This window comes from Apteryx rowi, unplaced genomic scaffold (assembly GCF_003343035.1).
Source record: "Apteryx rowi isolate R43461 unplaced genomic scaffold, aptRow1 scaffold_484, whole genome shotgun sequence".
NCBI lineage: Eukaryota > Metazoa > Chordata > Aves > Apterygiformes > Apterygidae > Apteryx > Apteryx rowi.
The window spans coordinates 524,434-536,431 of NW_020450743.1; the positions used below are offsets into that span (position 1 = coordinate 524,434).

The window sequence follows — 11,998 nt, forward strand, 5'->3', positions numbered from 1 at the left end:
CAAAGTTCATATTTGCCTCCAAGGACTTATCATGATGAAACTAGATTATGGTGAAATCTGCTTTTTAAGAGCTTTCACAAGAATTACCATGTCAATGGAACACATATGCTGCTTTTTCTAGGTAACAAAAGTCTGAAGATCCCTTTCTTCCCCTACCATTGACTCACATTTTAGCCCCCAGTAGTGAAGCATTTTGTATATTATAACCCTCATTCCTACCACAAACATGAAGGGAGAAACAGCCTGTTCTTCCCTCACATCCCTATCATCATACATACAAAAGGCATAGCTTCCATTGCAGCTTCCCAAAGCAAGTACTCACAGGATCACAGGATAATTCAGCTCGAAAGTGACATCAGGAAGTCTCTAGTCCAACCTCCTGCTCAAAGCAGGGTCAGTTACCAGGTCTTGCTCTAGGCTTTATCCAGTTGAGTCTTGAAAACCTTTGAGGATAGAGTCAGCACAACCTTGCTGGGCAATCTGCTCCACTGCTTGACTGTCCTAATAGTGTAAAAAAATTCCTTATATCCAGTTTGAATCTCTCTAGTTTCAGCTTATGCCCATTGTTGCTCGCCCTCCCACCATACACTGCTGTGAAGAGCCTGGGTCTGTCTCTTCGATCACCTCCCCATAGGTAGTGGAGGCTGCTTTTAGGTCTGAAGCCGTCTCCTCTCCAGGATGAACAAATCTAGTCCCACAGCCTCTTCTCGCAGGGCAAGCGCTCCAGCCCTCGACCTCCTCAGTGGCCTCTGCTGAATTCGTTCCAGTTTGTCAAYGTCTTTCTTGTACAGGGGTGGGGGTCAAAACTGGACACAGTATCTAGATGCGGTATAACAAGTGATGAGCAGAGAGGGATTATTCCTCCACTTGCTCTCCAGGCCGTCCCGCTGCTCTCACAGCCCAGGATACTGCTGGCCCTTGTTGCTGCCCAGGCGTACTGCTGGCCTGTGCCCAGCTCACTGCCCACCAGGGCCTCAGGACTTCTTTGCAGAGCTGCCCCCGGTGCCGCTGGCCCTGGCCGGTATTGCAGCCAGGACGCTGCATTGCTGGGGGCAGAGTTGGGCGTTTGTCAATGCTGAATGTCATGGGGGCTCCACTGGCCCCTTTCTCCTGTCTATTCAGGTCCTTCTGGATGGCAGACCTGCAGTCAAGCGTACCAACTGGTCCCGCCAGTTTGGCATCATCTGCAGACAAGATGAGAATGCGCTCCATCAGCTTCTCCAGGTTATTGATAAAGACGTTAAAGAGGACAGGTCCCAGGATAGACCCTACAATACTCCACTTGTCACTGGTATCCAGATAGATGACAAGCCACTTGTCCATCCATCCAGACCATAACATCCTAAAATGTATATAGAATATTATGGGAGACTGTGTCAAAAGCCTTGCTAAAGTCAGGGTTAATTCCACATTACTCTGAATATGCTGGCCTGTTTCAGATTCTATAGAGGCAGCTGATTGGTGCTCAGTCTGTAAAGATTCATTCTTTTAAATCTAGATAGCAGACAATACACTCACCTTCTTTTCATTAATATAATTAAAAATAAAAAAATATATCATAATATTGCTCTCAACAATATAATTATTAAGAATTAATATTGTCCTATAATTAACAGTGCTCTCAACAACAGAAGTATTCCACATATACCGTGTCCTCTAGTGGGGGTGGGCTTATTCAGCCATTTATACCTATCATTTTGCCCAATGTCCGAATAACTAAACTTAGTTAGAAATAGCTTTTTAATAGAGCTTCCTGGTGAAATGATGCCAATATATAAACTTATTCTCTACAACAAGAATATAAGGTGCATAGAACATTATGGGTCTGACCTTCTGACACATACAAATGTAAATGGTGAGTAAATCCAATCAGGTTAACATTATGCACCTGTAGCTGTAGAACAGTTAGAATCAGATCTTGTATTTTGGCCTATATTTTAAGCTATTTCATTCTCCATATCTATTGCATGTATCTATCTATGTATGCAATTTCTGCTTCTTCCAACCTGTRACACGCACTTTTTTGAAGCAGAATCTGTGGTGTACACAGTGCAACAACATGCAAATGTGGTTTGTATTGTTAATTGTCAAAGAGATGGTGTTGAAGGATTGTGTTTACTAGTAACTGAATAGCCAAGCTGCATGTATTGCATATATATCATATTTTGAGAAAGTTGTCCCATACTCTTGGTACCAATTATATAAAAGAAGCCAGTGAAGAGACCAACAGAAAAACACAACGATTCTAATCTGATCTTTTCCTACCTGCTAACCAGTACTCAGGTGATTTTTTCTGTAAGATTAGAAGATGCCAGTCACTTCAGGTGTTTGGAAACAAAAGAAGTCAATGAAGTATTAATGTTTCTAAGATGACCTGGAGTGGAACGTAACATTGTTCGTCTTGCCTCTGCCCTTTGGTCCACACTATTAATATTAACAGGACGCAATGTTTGTGCTGATATCCACAAAGATGTTTCCCCTGCAGTGCTCCTTTTTGGTACCTGAGACAAAAGTGAGATTTCAGAAGTACAATATTTACTTTTATAACTGTGTTGTCCCCTCTAGCTCACCTCCACTGTCTCCTGGTCACAGACTGGGATGAACAAAAAATCCTGTTCATTTAAGGAACTGCTTAAGCCTGACAAACACTGGAGGTAGCCATAATGCTGGATTTTATGTGTTCTGTGCAGGTTTTTTTGTTTGTTCTTCTACTTTTTTAAAGTTATGTACTGTGAACATTTACCACAAAGAGGATACTCATCATCATGCACTCATACAAATAAATGTGAAATCACCTGAGCTTATGACATATACAGTAGCCCACAGCTTAAAACAGGTAAATAAAAATAAGACTTCTTGAAAACCTTAACTGGTGGGACAACTCTTAGATACTGCTACTGAGAACAAAGGTCCTCTGGGCCTTTCCAGGCCTGGAAAAGCTGACAAATTAAACAGATAAAGCAGAGTAATAAGGCAAATATCATTCACAGATAAATTAAATGAGCTGTCAAGACTGTACCCATGACAGGGACATAACCATTTTTCTTCGGGACCTACACAGTGACACATTCAATTAGATTGCAATGGCTGTTTAAAGCGACATTAATGCTTCTCTTGATGTATTGGGAGCTTATTCTTTACAAGTCAGCAGAAATGAAGTGTTACTGAACTGTAAGCCCCCTCCAATCCCCTTTATATATCCACAGCAGTACCTTACAGCAGAGACACCCCTTCTGAATCCAATGGAGAAGATTCTCAGAGATTATGCTCCTAATGAAGGATCACAGAAAAGAGCCCTAAATCAAGGGTCCCTGAACATCCTAGACCTTGAAACCAACATCAGCCTTACAACTGCTCTTTTGCACTCATTTCTTCACCATTTTGCCCCACTTCTTCGCTAGTTAGATACACTGTCCATGTTATAGTTCCAGGTAGCTCTGCAGAGCAGCTGGGAAACACTCACCATAGGCTCACAGATCATTTTGGGAGCCTAGATAATCAAATCTCTTGGGAAAAACAATGCACATGTCACCAAAATGGCTGTTTGTTTTTGTCAAGTCTCCACCTACTCCTTCATGCTCTAAGGGGATACATGCGTGAAAACAGAAACTAACGTGCTGTCTTCCAATTCATCCTTGCCTTGTGGAATTACACAGTATTGTCTCAGTCTCCCACACTACACAGTTGGACCATTGAAAGGACAATCCACTGAAACCTCTTATTTCCATATTTCTGCCATGTGTTTGCAGGCTTGTTTTGGGTGATAACTGTCTCTTTGTTATCTTTATGCAAACACAGGAAACAAACAAGATACAACAGATGTTAGTCTCATTGCTTAGTAAACTACTGGAGAGAACTTATACCCATAACAACGTAACCAGAGTGGTTGATGAGGTTGTAATTCTGCTAGCTGGATTAAAGATTATCTAGATACACCTACTCACACTGTAGACACCCCCAAGCTGCAAGTAGACATACTCTGAAATCCCATTACTGATCTAGCAATTACCTACCTTTGACCTTGGACAAGGTCATATTCTCTCACAATTGGCCAGTCTTTTTCATTTAGACTGTGAACTACTGGAGTTATTTCTCACTATGTTTTGCATAGCAATTTATGTAACAATGCCATGGTTTTGGCTGAAATGCCTACAACACTATTATTATAATAATCATAATAACAAGTTAGTTTCTTATTTTTAAGAGTTCTCTAAGAGATGTATCAGATCCAGAATATAGGCAAGAACAAGCAGGGTTACAGATGACCTTAATTAGCTATGCAGCATAAACCATGGCTTTTCAAATTCTTTTTCAAAAACTGGGAGTGGTGGAGTTGTGGTCACCACAGTAGAAGAAGGATGCTTCCCAGAGCTCTGGCCACAAGCTGGGATACAGAGAGATGATTTCAGCAAAGGCTGCTTTTGTGAGACCACAAGGCATTTCAGCAGTTGGGAGAGGAGGAAATTCTCCCTTATTTGACACACRCTTCATCACACACTCCCTCAAGCTTTCTGTAAACCTGGAATGACTCATATTTGACAAATCACATAGCATCACTTCTAGCCTCCAACAACTCATGCAAAGGAGAAGCAGACATCTGGACACTACATCTCAGTAGTATTGGTCTCTACTGGTAGTCAATGACATTTTAGTCTTGCACAATAATATAACCAATTTTAATGTGTCCTCAGGTATAAATCAGAGACACAAGAGCACTGGACAGGTACTGTGGTAGTGCTGTTGCCAGAAAATTTTGGCACCATCTGGCACGGTGACACAACTCCATGGATGCTGGCATCTGCCACATCATGAGTAGCAGCCAGTTCCCCCTAATTCTCCCTCCCCGTTATGCCCTTCAGTGGAGAGGGCAAGTTGCAGATTCCTGGCAACATAGTATCTGTGGGCAGGGAAAGAGGATGGAGAACACGGCTGTGTAGGTACTTATGTTGGGAGGCATATTTGCTGTCCACCTCCGGCACATGTTGAAATGGGTGGGGGGAACTACAAGGCGATAATAGGTTCTTACTACCCTCTATGGCTGTTTTGGGAAAAGGAAGATGAAGCTGCTGCACAGAGGCCTGTCACCCTCTGGGAGGAAAACTTGTAATTGGAGGTCTGATGTGTTGTTTTTAATGATTCCTCCCATGAATGTACCACCTGCTGATAAAAACACAAGTGTTCCTCTAGCCAGAGTACGTGATGAACAGTGGACAGAAAGTCTCCTTGTCTCAGGCTCCACAGACTCATACGCACAAGAAAATTACTTGGCCTATTCGGATGATCTGAGAAACTATAATTTAATTCCATCTAATCAAAACTTTATTAAGGCGAAACACTTTGTCAGAACAAGACAGAACCTGAATTTCAAGTGTTGGGTATCTGCAGCTGGTAAGCCTCTGCCAGAACCGAAAAGGTAGAAATGGGTGTTGAACCCTTCTGACACCCCCAATCTCACACAGAGTAGCCAGCTTGCTACAGTTTGAAAGCAGACATGGGGAGGAGAGAATTACAAAGTAAGGCAGTACAGAGGGGATGAAAATGCAACTAGACAAAGCAAATACTGCCAAAACCAGCTAGGGAGGAGGGGCATTGTTAGCTGAAGTGTAATGATCAGCTGCGTGAGAATTTTGGCAGTCTTCTGATCAGGACCAAGATGTCATAGCTGCTTTGCACAGGAGTGCATAGTCTGCAATTAGTATACTTGTTAGTTTGCCACAGGTTTTTATGACAAATTGACCTCCCTTTAGTCTCTGAGCAAATCTATGTAATATGCAGAGTCTTTACCACTTTGGTTCTGGGAAGGATACATGAGCATATGGTTTCTACATTTCTCTCGTCTAGTGCCGCCAGACACACCAAGTTAGGAAGACCTCAAACTGGATTTCTGAGTTATGCTCCTATGATGAAATGGACCACACAAGAAACAAGAAAGAGGCTTCTAATAGGAATACTTGAGAGTGCTGTCTCTGATTCACATTTTGTGCGTACAGTATCTCCCAATTTATAATAGCCATTCTCTTCCACAGATAAGGCATCATGACCCACCAATTCCCAGCGCTGTCTCCAGAGCAGAAGAAAGCTCTTTCAGACATTGCTCAGCGGATTGTGGCTTCAGGAAAGGGGATCTTAGCTGCAGATGAATCAGTGGGTGAGTCCTGGATAACAATCAATTAGCATTACCCAGGGCTTTTTCCCTTATTTTGCTTAATCTTTGAAATTAGTGGAGTAAATGAAAACAATTAAAAACTGTCTATAGGAACAACTGGTCCAGCCAGGAAGTGTTGGGTCTGTAGCAATGAAGGCTGCTGAACTATGGGTTGAGAAGGGAGGCTCTGAACTGAAGTCCCAGATCTTTCTGATTACTCCCTGCCAGGACCAAAAGCCCAACCAAACCTAACACCTTTCTGTCCAACCTTTGCTACCTTGCTAGGTACCATGGGGAACAGGCTGCAGAGGATCAATGTGGAGAACACAGAGGAGAATCGCCGTGCTTTTCGAGAGATCCTCTTCTCTTCGGATGCTTCCATCAATCAGAGCATTGGGGGAGTGATCCTCTTCCATGAGACTCTCTATCAGAAAGACAGCAGTGGGAAGCCATTTCCAGCTGTCATCAAAGAAAAAGGCATTGTGGTTGGAATAAAGGTGAGTGTTTGTACATGTCTGGCTGGTGCTCTAAACCCTATTTCCAATGAGAACTATAATGTAGGGGCTGCACTCTCCCTTGCAAAACAGTTTTTTGCTTGTTTTTGAAATACCTAGAGGATCTCTGCCCCCATTCTCTGTACAGCTCCTGTACAGATAACCAAGACACATTTGTGTATTTACATATGACCTGGGACCTTTTCATCCAGCACTACTTCCTTGCAACAAATGTTGCATCATTCACTGAAATTAAACCCCTTCTCTCAGTACACAAACTAAAATCCTTTCTGAGGCTGACAGACCTCTTGAGCTGTTCCCTGCAGCCACCTGCATATTGCCTGATCCTCTTATCCAGCTCACTCCTTTTCTTCCCCTTTGCTCCARCACTTCTCCTCTATCTCCCCTTAGCCTATTCAGTCCCATACTTTACCCACAGTTTGTCTGCAAAGACAGACTAGCCATGGGTCACAAGATAAGTAACAGATTGATCTCCATCTATTTTTCCTGTCTCCACAGCTGGATAAAGGCACAGCACCTCTAGCAGGAACAAATGGAGAAACCACCATACAAGGCAAGGAGAGACCTAAGTAGCCATAATTATGATTGGTAAAGTGAAAGCCATCAGATGACTAAAGTGGTTTGCAGCCTTAGCTGCTGTTATGATACTTTTCAGGACTATGTTGAGAACACAAAGTTCAGCCCTACCCATAAAGAACTGCTGTCAGTGAAGCACTGTTCTTTCATCTGCAGGGCTGGATGGACTGGCTGAGCGCTGTGCCCAGTACAAGAAAGATGGTGCTGACTTTGGCAAATGGCGTGCAGTGCTGAAGATCACCAGCACAACTCCCTCTCAACTCGCTATCCAGGAGAATGCTAATGCACTAGCACGCTATGCCAGCATCTGCCAACAGGTATCTACCCTCCACTAATCTTTCTTGAGATGCTGCTATCCTTTCTCACTGTTYCCTGTGATAACAGCCAGATATCTTGAAAGACCGATCTCTGTGAGGGGTTTCAAAAACAATGAGGAAGAGGGGCCATACAGCAAGAAGGAATACTATCARTGTTGGGGTAGACAGCAAGGACAGTTTTTCTTCCACACCTGCAAAGACTTTCCTGTTTTTCTTTCCTTAGCATGGGTTGGTGCCCATTGTGGAGCCAGAAATCTTGCCTGATGGAGACCATGATCTCCAACGTTGTCAGTATGTCACAGAAAAGGTAAGAGAGATCCTTGCCATGCCCCTCTTCAAAAATCAGTGGTTAATCTTGTGCAGAGTTTGCATTCACGGATGTCAGGGAGTTTTGACCAAGAAAGTACTTCATAATTGCGCCACAGAAATGAGCTGCTCACAAATGATGATTTAACAGCAAACGTGAGACTAAGATCCGTGCTTTTGGATATCCATTCAAACCTCCGTTAGAAGCATTTTCCACCTCTGAAAGATTCACTGGGAGTAAAAGTATCTACCTCTCTTTTGGTACCCCTGTTCACAGGGACAAATCCAATAAACATAAAGAGTGGTATCTTAGTCATCCCAAAAGCAGTGGTGCCTCCAGGGTTGCATGACCGACCCCTGTGATAAACTTCAAGAGAAGGGGAAGTTCAGTTTGATCTTCTTTCCACACTCTCAAGCATTAAGCTGCCTTTCCACAACAGGCTGAGCATGCTGTTGAAGATCTGTGGGTGTGAATTAGATGGGTCTCAGTATGTGAAAATCTCAGGAAGAGTCTGTATTTAATCCTCCTGTTCTCAGGTTCTGGCTGCTGTCTACAAGGCCTTGAATGATCATCATGTCTACTTGGAAGGGACACTGCTGAAACCCAATATGGTGACGGCTGGACACTCCTGCCCCAAGAAGTACACCCCTCAGGATGTAGCCATAGCAACTGTCACTACTCTCCTCCGCACTGTTCCTGCAGCTGTCCCTGGTGATTCCCAATTTATTACTATGTATCCATTACCATGTATCAATCCTTCACATTGTCACTCTCACTGGCCTTGCTCCTACATACGATACACTCACTTCTCTGGCACRTAAGGGTCAGGGACTGTGGTGGCTGCAGCACTCAGCTTCTTCCCTCCTTATTGCAGGAATCTGCTTCCTGTCTGGAGGCCAAAGTGAAGAGGAGGCTTCTCTCAACCTAAATGCCATGAATCAGTGCCCTCTGCCTAAACCCTGGAAACTGACTTTTTCATATGGGAGAGCTCTGCAAGCCTCTGCTCTGGCAGCATGGGTGGGCAAATCGGAGAATAAGAAGGCTGCACAAGAAGCCTTCCGCAAGCGGGCACAGGTACAAGACCTTCCCCTCAATTCAGAGAGGCCCTGCTCTCTGAGTATAAAGGGAGACCTGTTGTCACCTTCCTAAGGTTCCTCTTGTTCCCATTCTTCCTGGTGCTTCATTTTCACCAAAGATGTTTTTCTGGGTGGACTGATACAAGGCTAATGCAAGAAAAAGCAGAGGTACTAACTAGTGACAACTAAATAATCTTCTTTGGTAATGTGGAGTTACACCCATTGTGTGTCTATCTGAGAAAAATACTTCCCCTTCTGCCAGATCAGCAAGTGACCATCCAACAGCCCTAACTGGGGACCACAGCTAATTGCCTTGGCAATATCACAAAACTGAGCTAGCTCATAAATGTTACTGGGGAATTCAGAATCTGTCTCCATTTTCCCTAATTTTGCCTTACTTTCTTTGCTCCTACTGTTTTTCTACAACTGTCTCTCTTATTCCTAGCTAACTGTTTTCCCATCTTTTTTGTTTGTTTTTCAGATTAACAGTTTAGCTTGCAGAGGACAGTATGTCGTGTCTGGGAAGACTGATGCAGCTGCCATGCAGTCACTTTTCACTGCCAGCTACACTTACTGAAAGTGCAGGAATCCTACTTTTGTCTTCTCCTTCTTCATAGGCTGGAGATGTTCAGAATGAAAGAAAAACAAAGAAATCTAATTGCCCTTACCCTAAACAAAACTGAAAATAAAATGGATTAGCTTCCCCACCATCCTTCACTCCTATGACTTAGGGATAGAATATTCTTGTCTCATCTACATATTCTGTACAAACAGAATATTTCCCAGAGAATAAGCAACAACTGCCATTGAAACACTAACCCACTATCCCTCTGTTTTAAACTCCTTCCCCAAAATAACAAGCAGATTAAGTGGTAGTTTGGAATCTGTGTTCTCTAGCAATTCAAATGCATACCTTTGCGCACATTTTGCTGCCAAAATCCTGAATTACAAAACCTGACTCTATCTTTAATTGTATGAATAAAACAATAATTGAAAGCTAATCCCTATCTCACAAATCTTTATTCTGTACAAACTTTTCAGTCTCTTTCATGTGTCTGATTTTCAGCAGCCCAACCTAAATCATGAAATGTTACTGCTGGTAAGCAGGAGAACCCTGAGGAGAACAAAGTGAAATAATCCAGTAATAATAAAACTAAAGACATTAATCCTGCTAACTGAAGTCAAGCAGACTGGGAAAACTTCGGATATATATATGGCAAGCAGTGCATTGGACTCCAGCCACAGATGAATAACAGTAACTTCAAAAGCTTCTCATGTCTCTGGAAAGTCCATCTCTTTGGTTTAGCATGATGCAGCTGATACACACAGTTAGGGTTGCACAAATTGAGTCAGTGCTGTGCAAAGACTAACTAATTTTTCAAAAATGCTTTTACTGTAGAGGCTTCAAAATAATTAGCAAGGAGGTGTCTCAGCCTCCTGAGCTGGCATAAATCGAATAGTTAGACTGATGTCAGAGACCCACAGCTTGACCTACAATGTGTTGTTACATACTTGTTAGGGATGTAACTTTTGTTAAATAAAGCAAAATTAGACAGTTACAAAAAATGTGTTACAGAAACAGCAGAACCAAATTATACAAGAATATTAGCCAAGCGACTCGCTACACCAATCAAGGAGCAATAGCTCAGAGCAGTCCACCAACCAGTAAAGATCAAACAGCCTGAAAGATGCTCTCCCCCTCATAAGCTGCATCCACCTCTGCCCAAAGGGAGGGTCACAACTCTGCTGTTGGGGTCACGTGGCTGTGGAGGACCTCCAGGGACACCTGAGACCGAGCTTGCACGGCCAGAGCCAGCACGCTTAGCACCCTGCTCCTCCCCACCACTGACACTGCTGCTCCTGTCAGCCAGGAAAGGGGAAGTAGAGATAACTGCTTTTCTGTAACTTTGTAGTGTCCTTTGTGTTAATAAATGCTCTTTCACAGAGGCAGTAAAYAGCCAAACTCCTTCACACAGATCCCATTATTGCATAGTAATTAATGAGTATGTTGAGTCTGTCCTGACATAAAACATGAAAGACAATCAAGTGACTTGCCAAAAGACAGTCTAGAGTCCGATAGCAGAGTCAGGAACAATACCTGTTTTCTGGTTCAGTCGTGGTCCTTTGGGTCTTCATGCATCTGAATTCAAATAACTTCCTGCTCCCAGTAAGTAGCTCATTATTGTGCTACATATATCAGTATGATGTTTCTTTTAAAATTAACACTGGGAAAAAAGTTCTCCAAAATTGGCAAAAAGAATAAAAAACCTCTCTCTTCAGAAAATGGAAGTTGTATTTTTGCTAAATAATTCCTGCTCCTTTGCTGGACACTGGTCACAAATACTGTGCTAGGTACAGCTGCAGGCTATGTCCTTACTCCTTAAGGCTCCTTACTTTTCTGTTTGACAATGACATTTATGACCAGAGCAAGGTGTCTGCTAAATGTACCACCACAAATCAAAGCAAGGCTGTGTCTTCACGCTGTGCACGGATCAAGCATTATTTCTCACTTTTAAAAATGAGTACCCTTGTGAAAAACAGGAAAAGTAATTTCTCCTATGCTTGCTCGCTTATATAGAAACTGTAACAGGCAGAAAAAACTCACTGTGAAAACATATGAGCTGACAACGCTGGCATCTATTATACCCTAAAGATGCAATGAAAGCCTCAAGACAGCTGCTGGGGTTTTCACTGGCAAAAATACACAGCGATCACTAAAATCTCAGCAGGTGATGACATATGTCCATACCTTATGTTGTTTTAATGCCACATACTCTGTTGCCAAACCTCCTTCCCACGCTGCAGCTGTGATCGCCAGGCGGTTTTTCCCCTGTGAAGCGTGATTATCCGCGGAGCAAACCTGCCCCTCCGTTCCCCCCCGCCGGGGGCAGGCCAGGGGCTTGTGGTCGTGCGGAGACCCGCGCAGGGCACAGGGACGCAGGCACCTATCGGACGCTTTCCACACGGAGGGCACCGGCCCCCTGGGGTAAGAGCGGCGGGTGCGACGTGCGCCCTCGGCGCCCGGGACCACCTGCCGCCGCGGCGGGGGGCCGACGAGTCCG

At 43.5% G+C, this 11,998-nt stretch overlaps 1 protein-coding gene and 1 long non-coding RNA gene across 2 annotated transcripts in view; one reads left to right on the forward strand and one right to left on the reverse strand.

The window, feature by feature from the left end:
* Positions 1–9,899, forward strand: part of ALDOB (aldolase, fructose-bisphosphate B) — an 11,304-nt gene extending 1,405 nt beyond the window's left edge. The window contains exons 2-9 of the mRNA XM_026078725.1: positions 6,027–6,148; positions 6,431–6,642; positions 7,159–7,213; positions 7,393–7,553; positions 7,777–7,860; positions 8,397–8,571; positions 8,735–8,934; positions 9,418–9,899. Coding sequence (XP_025934510.1) covers positions 6,037–6,148; positions 6,431–6,642; positions 7,159–7,213; positions 7,393–7,553; positions 7,777–7,860; positions 8,397–8,571; positions 8,735–8,934; positions 9,418–9,513 — 1,095 coding nt within the window. The 5' untranslated portion in view covers positions 6,027–6,036 and the 3' untranslated portion in view covers positions 9,514–9,899. The remainder of the gene's footprint in view (positions 1–6,026; positions 6,149–6,430; positions 6,643–7,158; positions 7,214–7,392; positions 7,554–7,776; positions 7,861–8,396; positions 8,572–8,734; positions 8,935–9,417) is intronic.
* LOC112972345 overlaps positions 1–11,974 on the reverse strand; it is a 15,808-nt gene extending 3,834 nt beyond the window's left edge. Inside the window, exons 1-3 of the long non-coding RNA XR_003255644.1 lie at positions 11,686–11,974; positions 2,266–2,501; positions 323–1,184 (exon numbers count right to left, since the gene is read on the reverse strand). This is a non-coding gene — a long non-coding RNA (uncharacterized LOC112972345). The remainder of the gene's footprint in view (positions 1–322; positions 1,185–2,265; positions 2,502–11,685) is intronic.
* Positions 11,975–11,998: the final 24 nt, after the last annotated feature.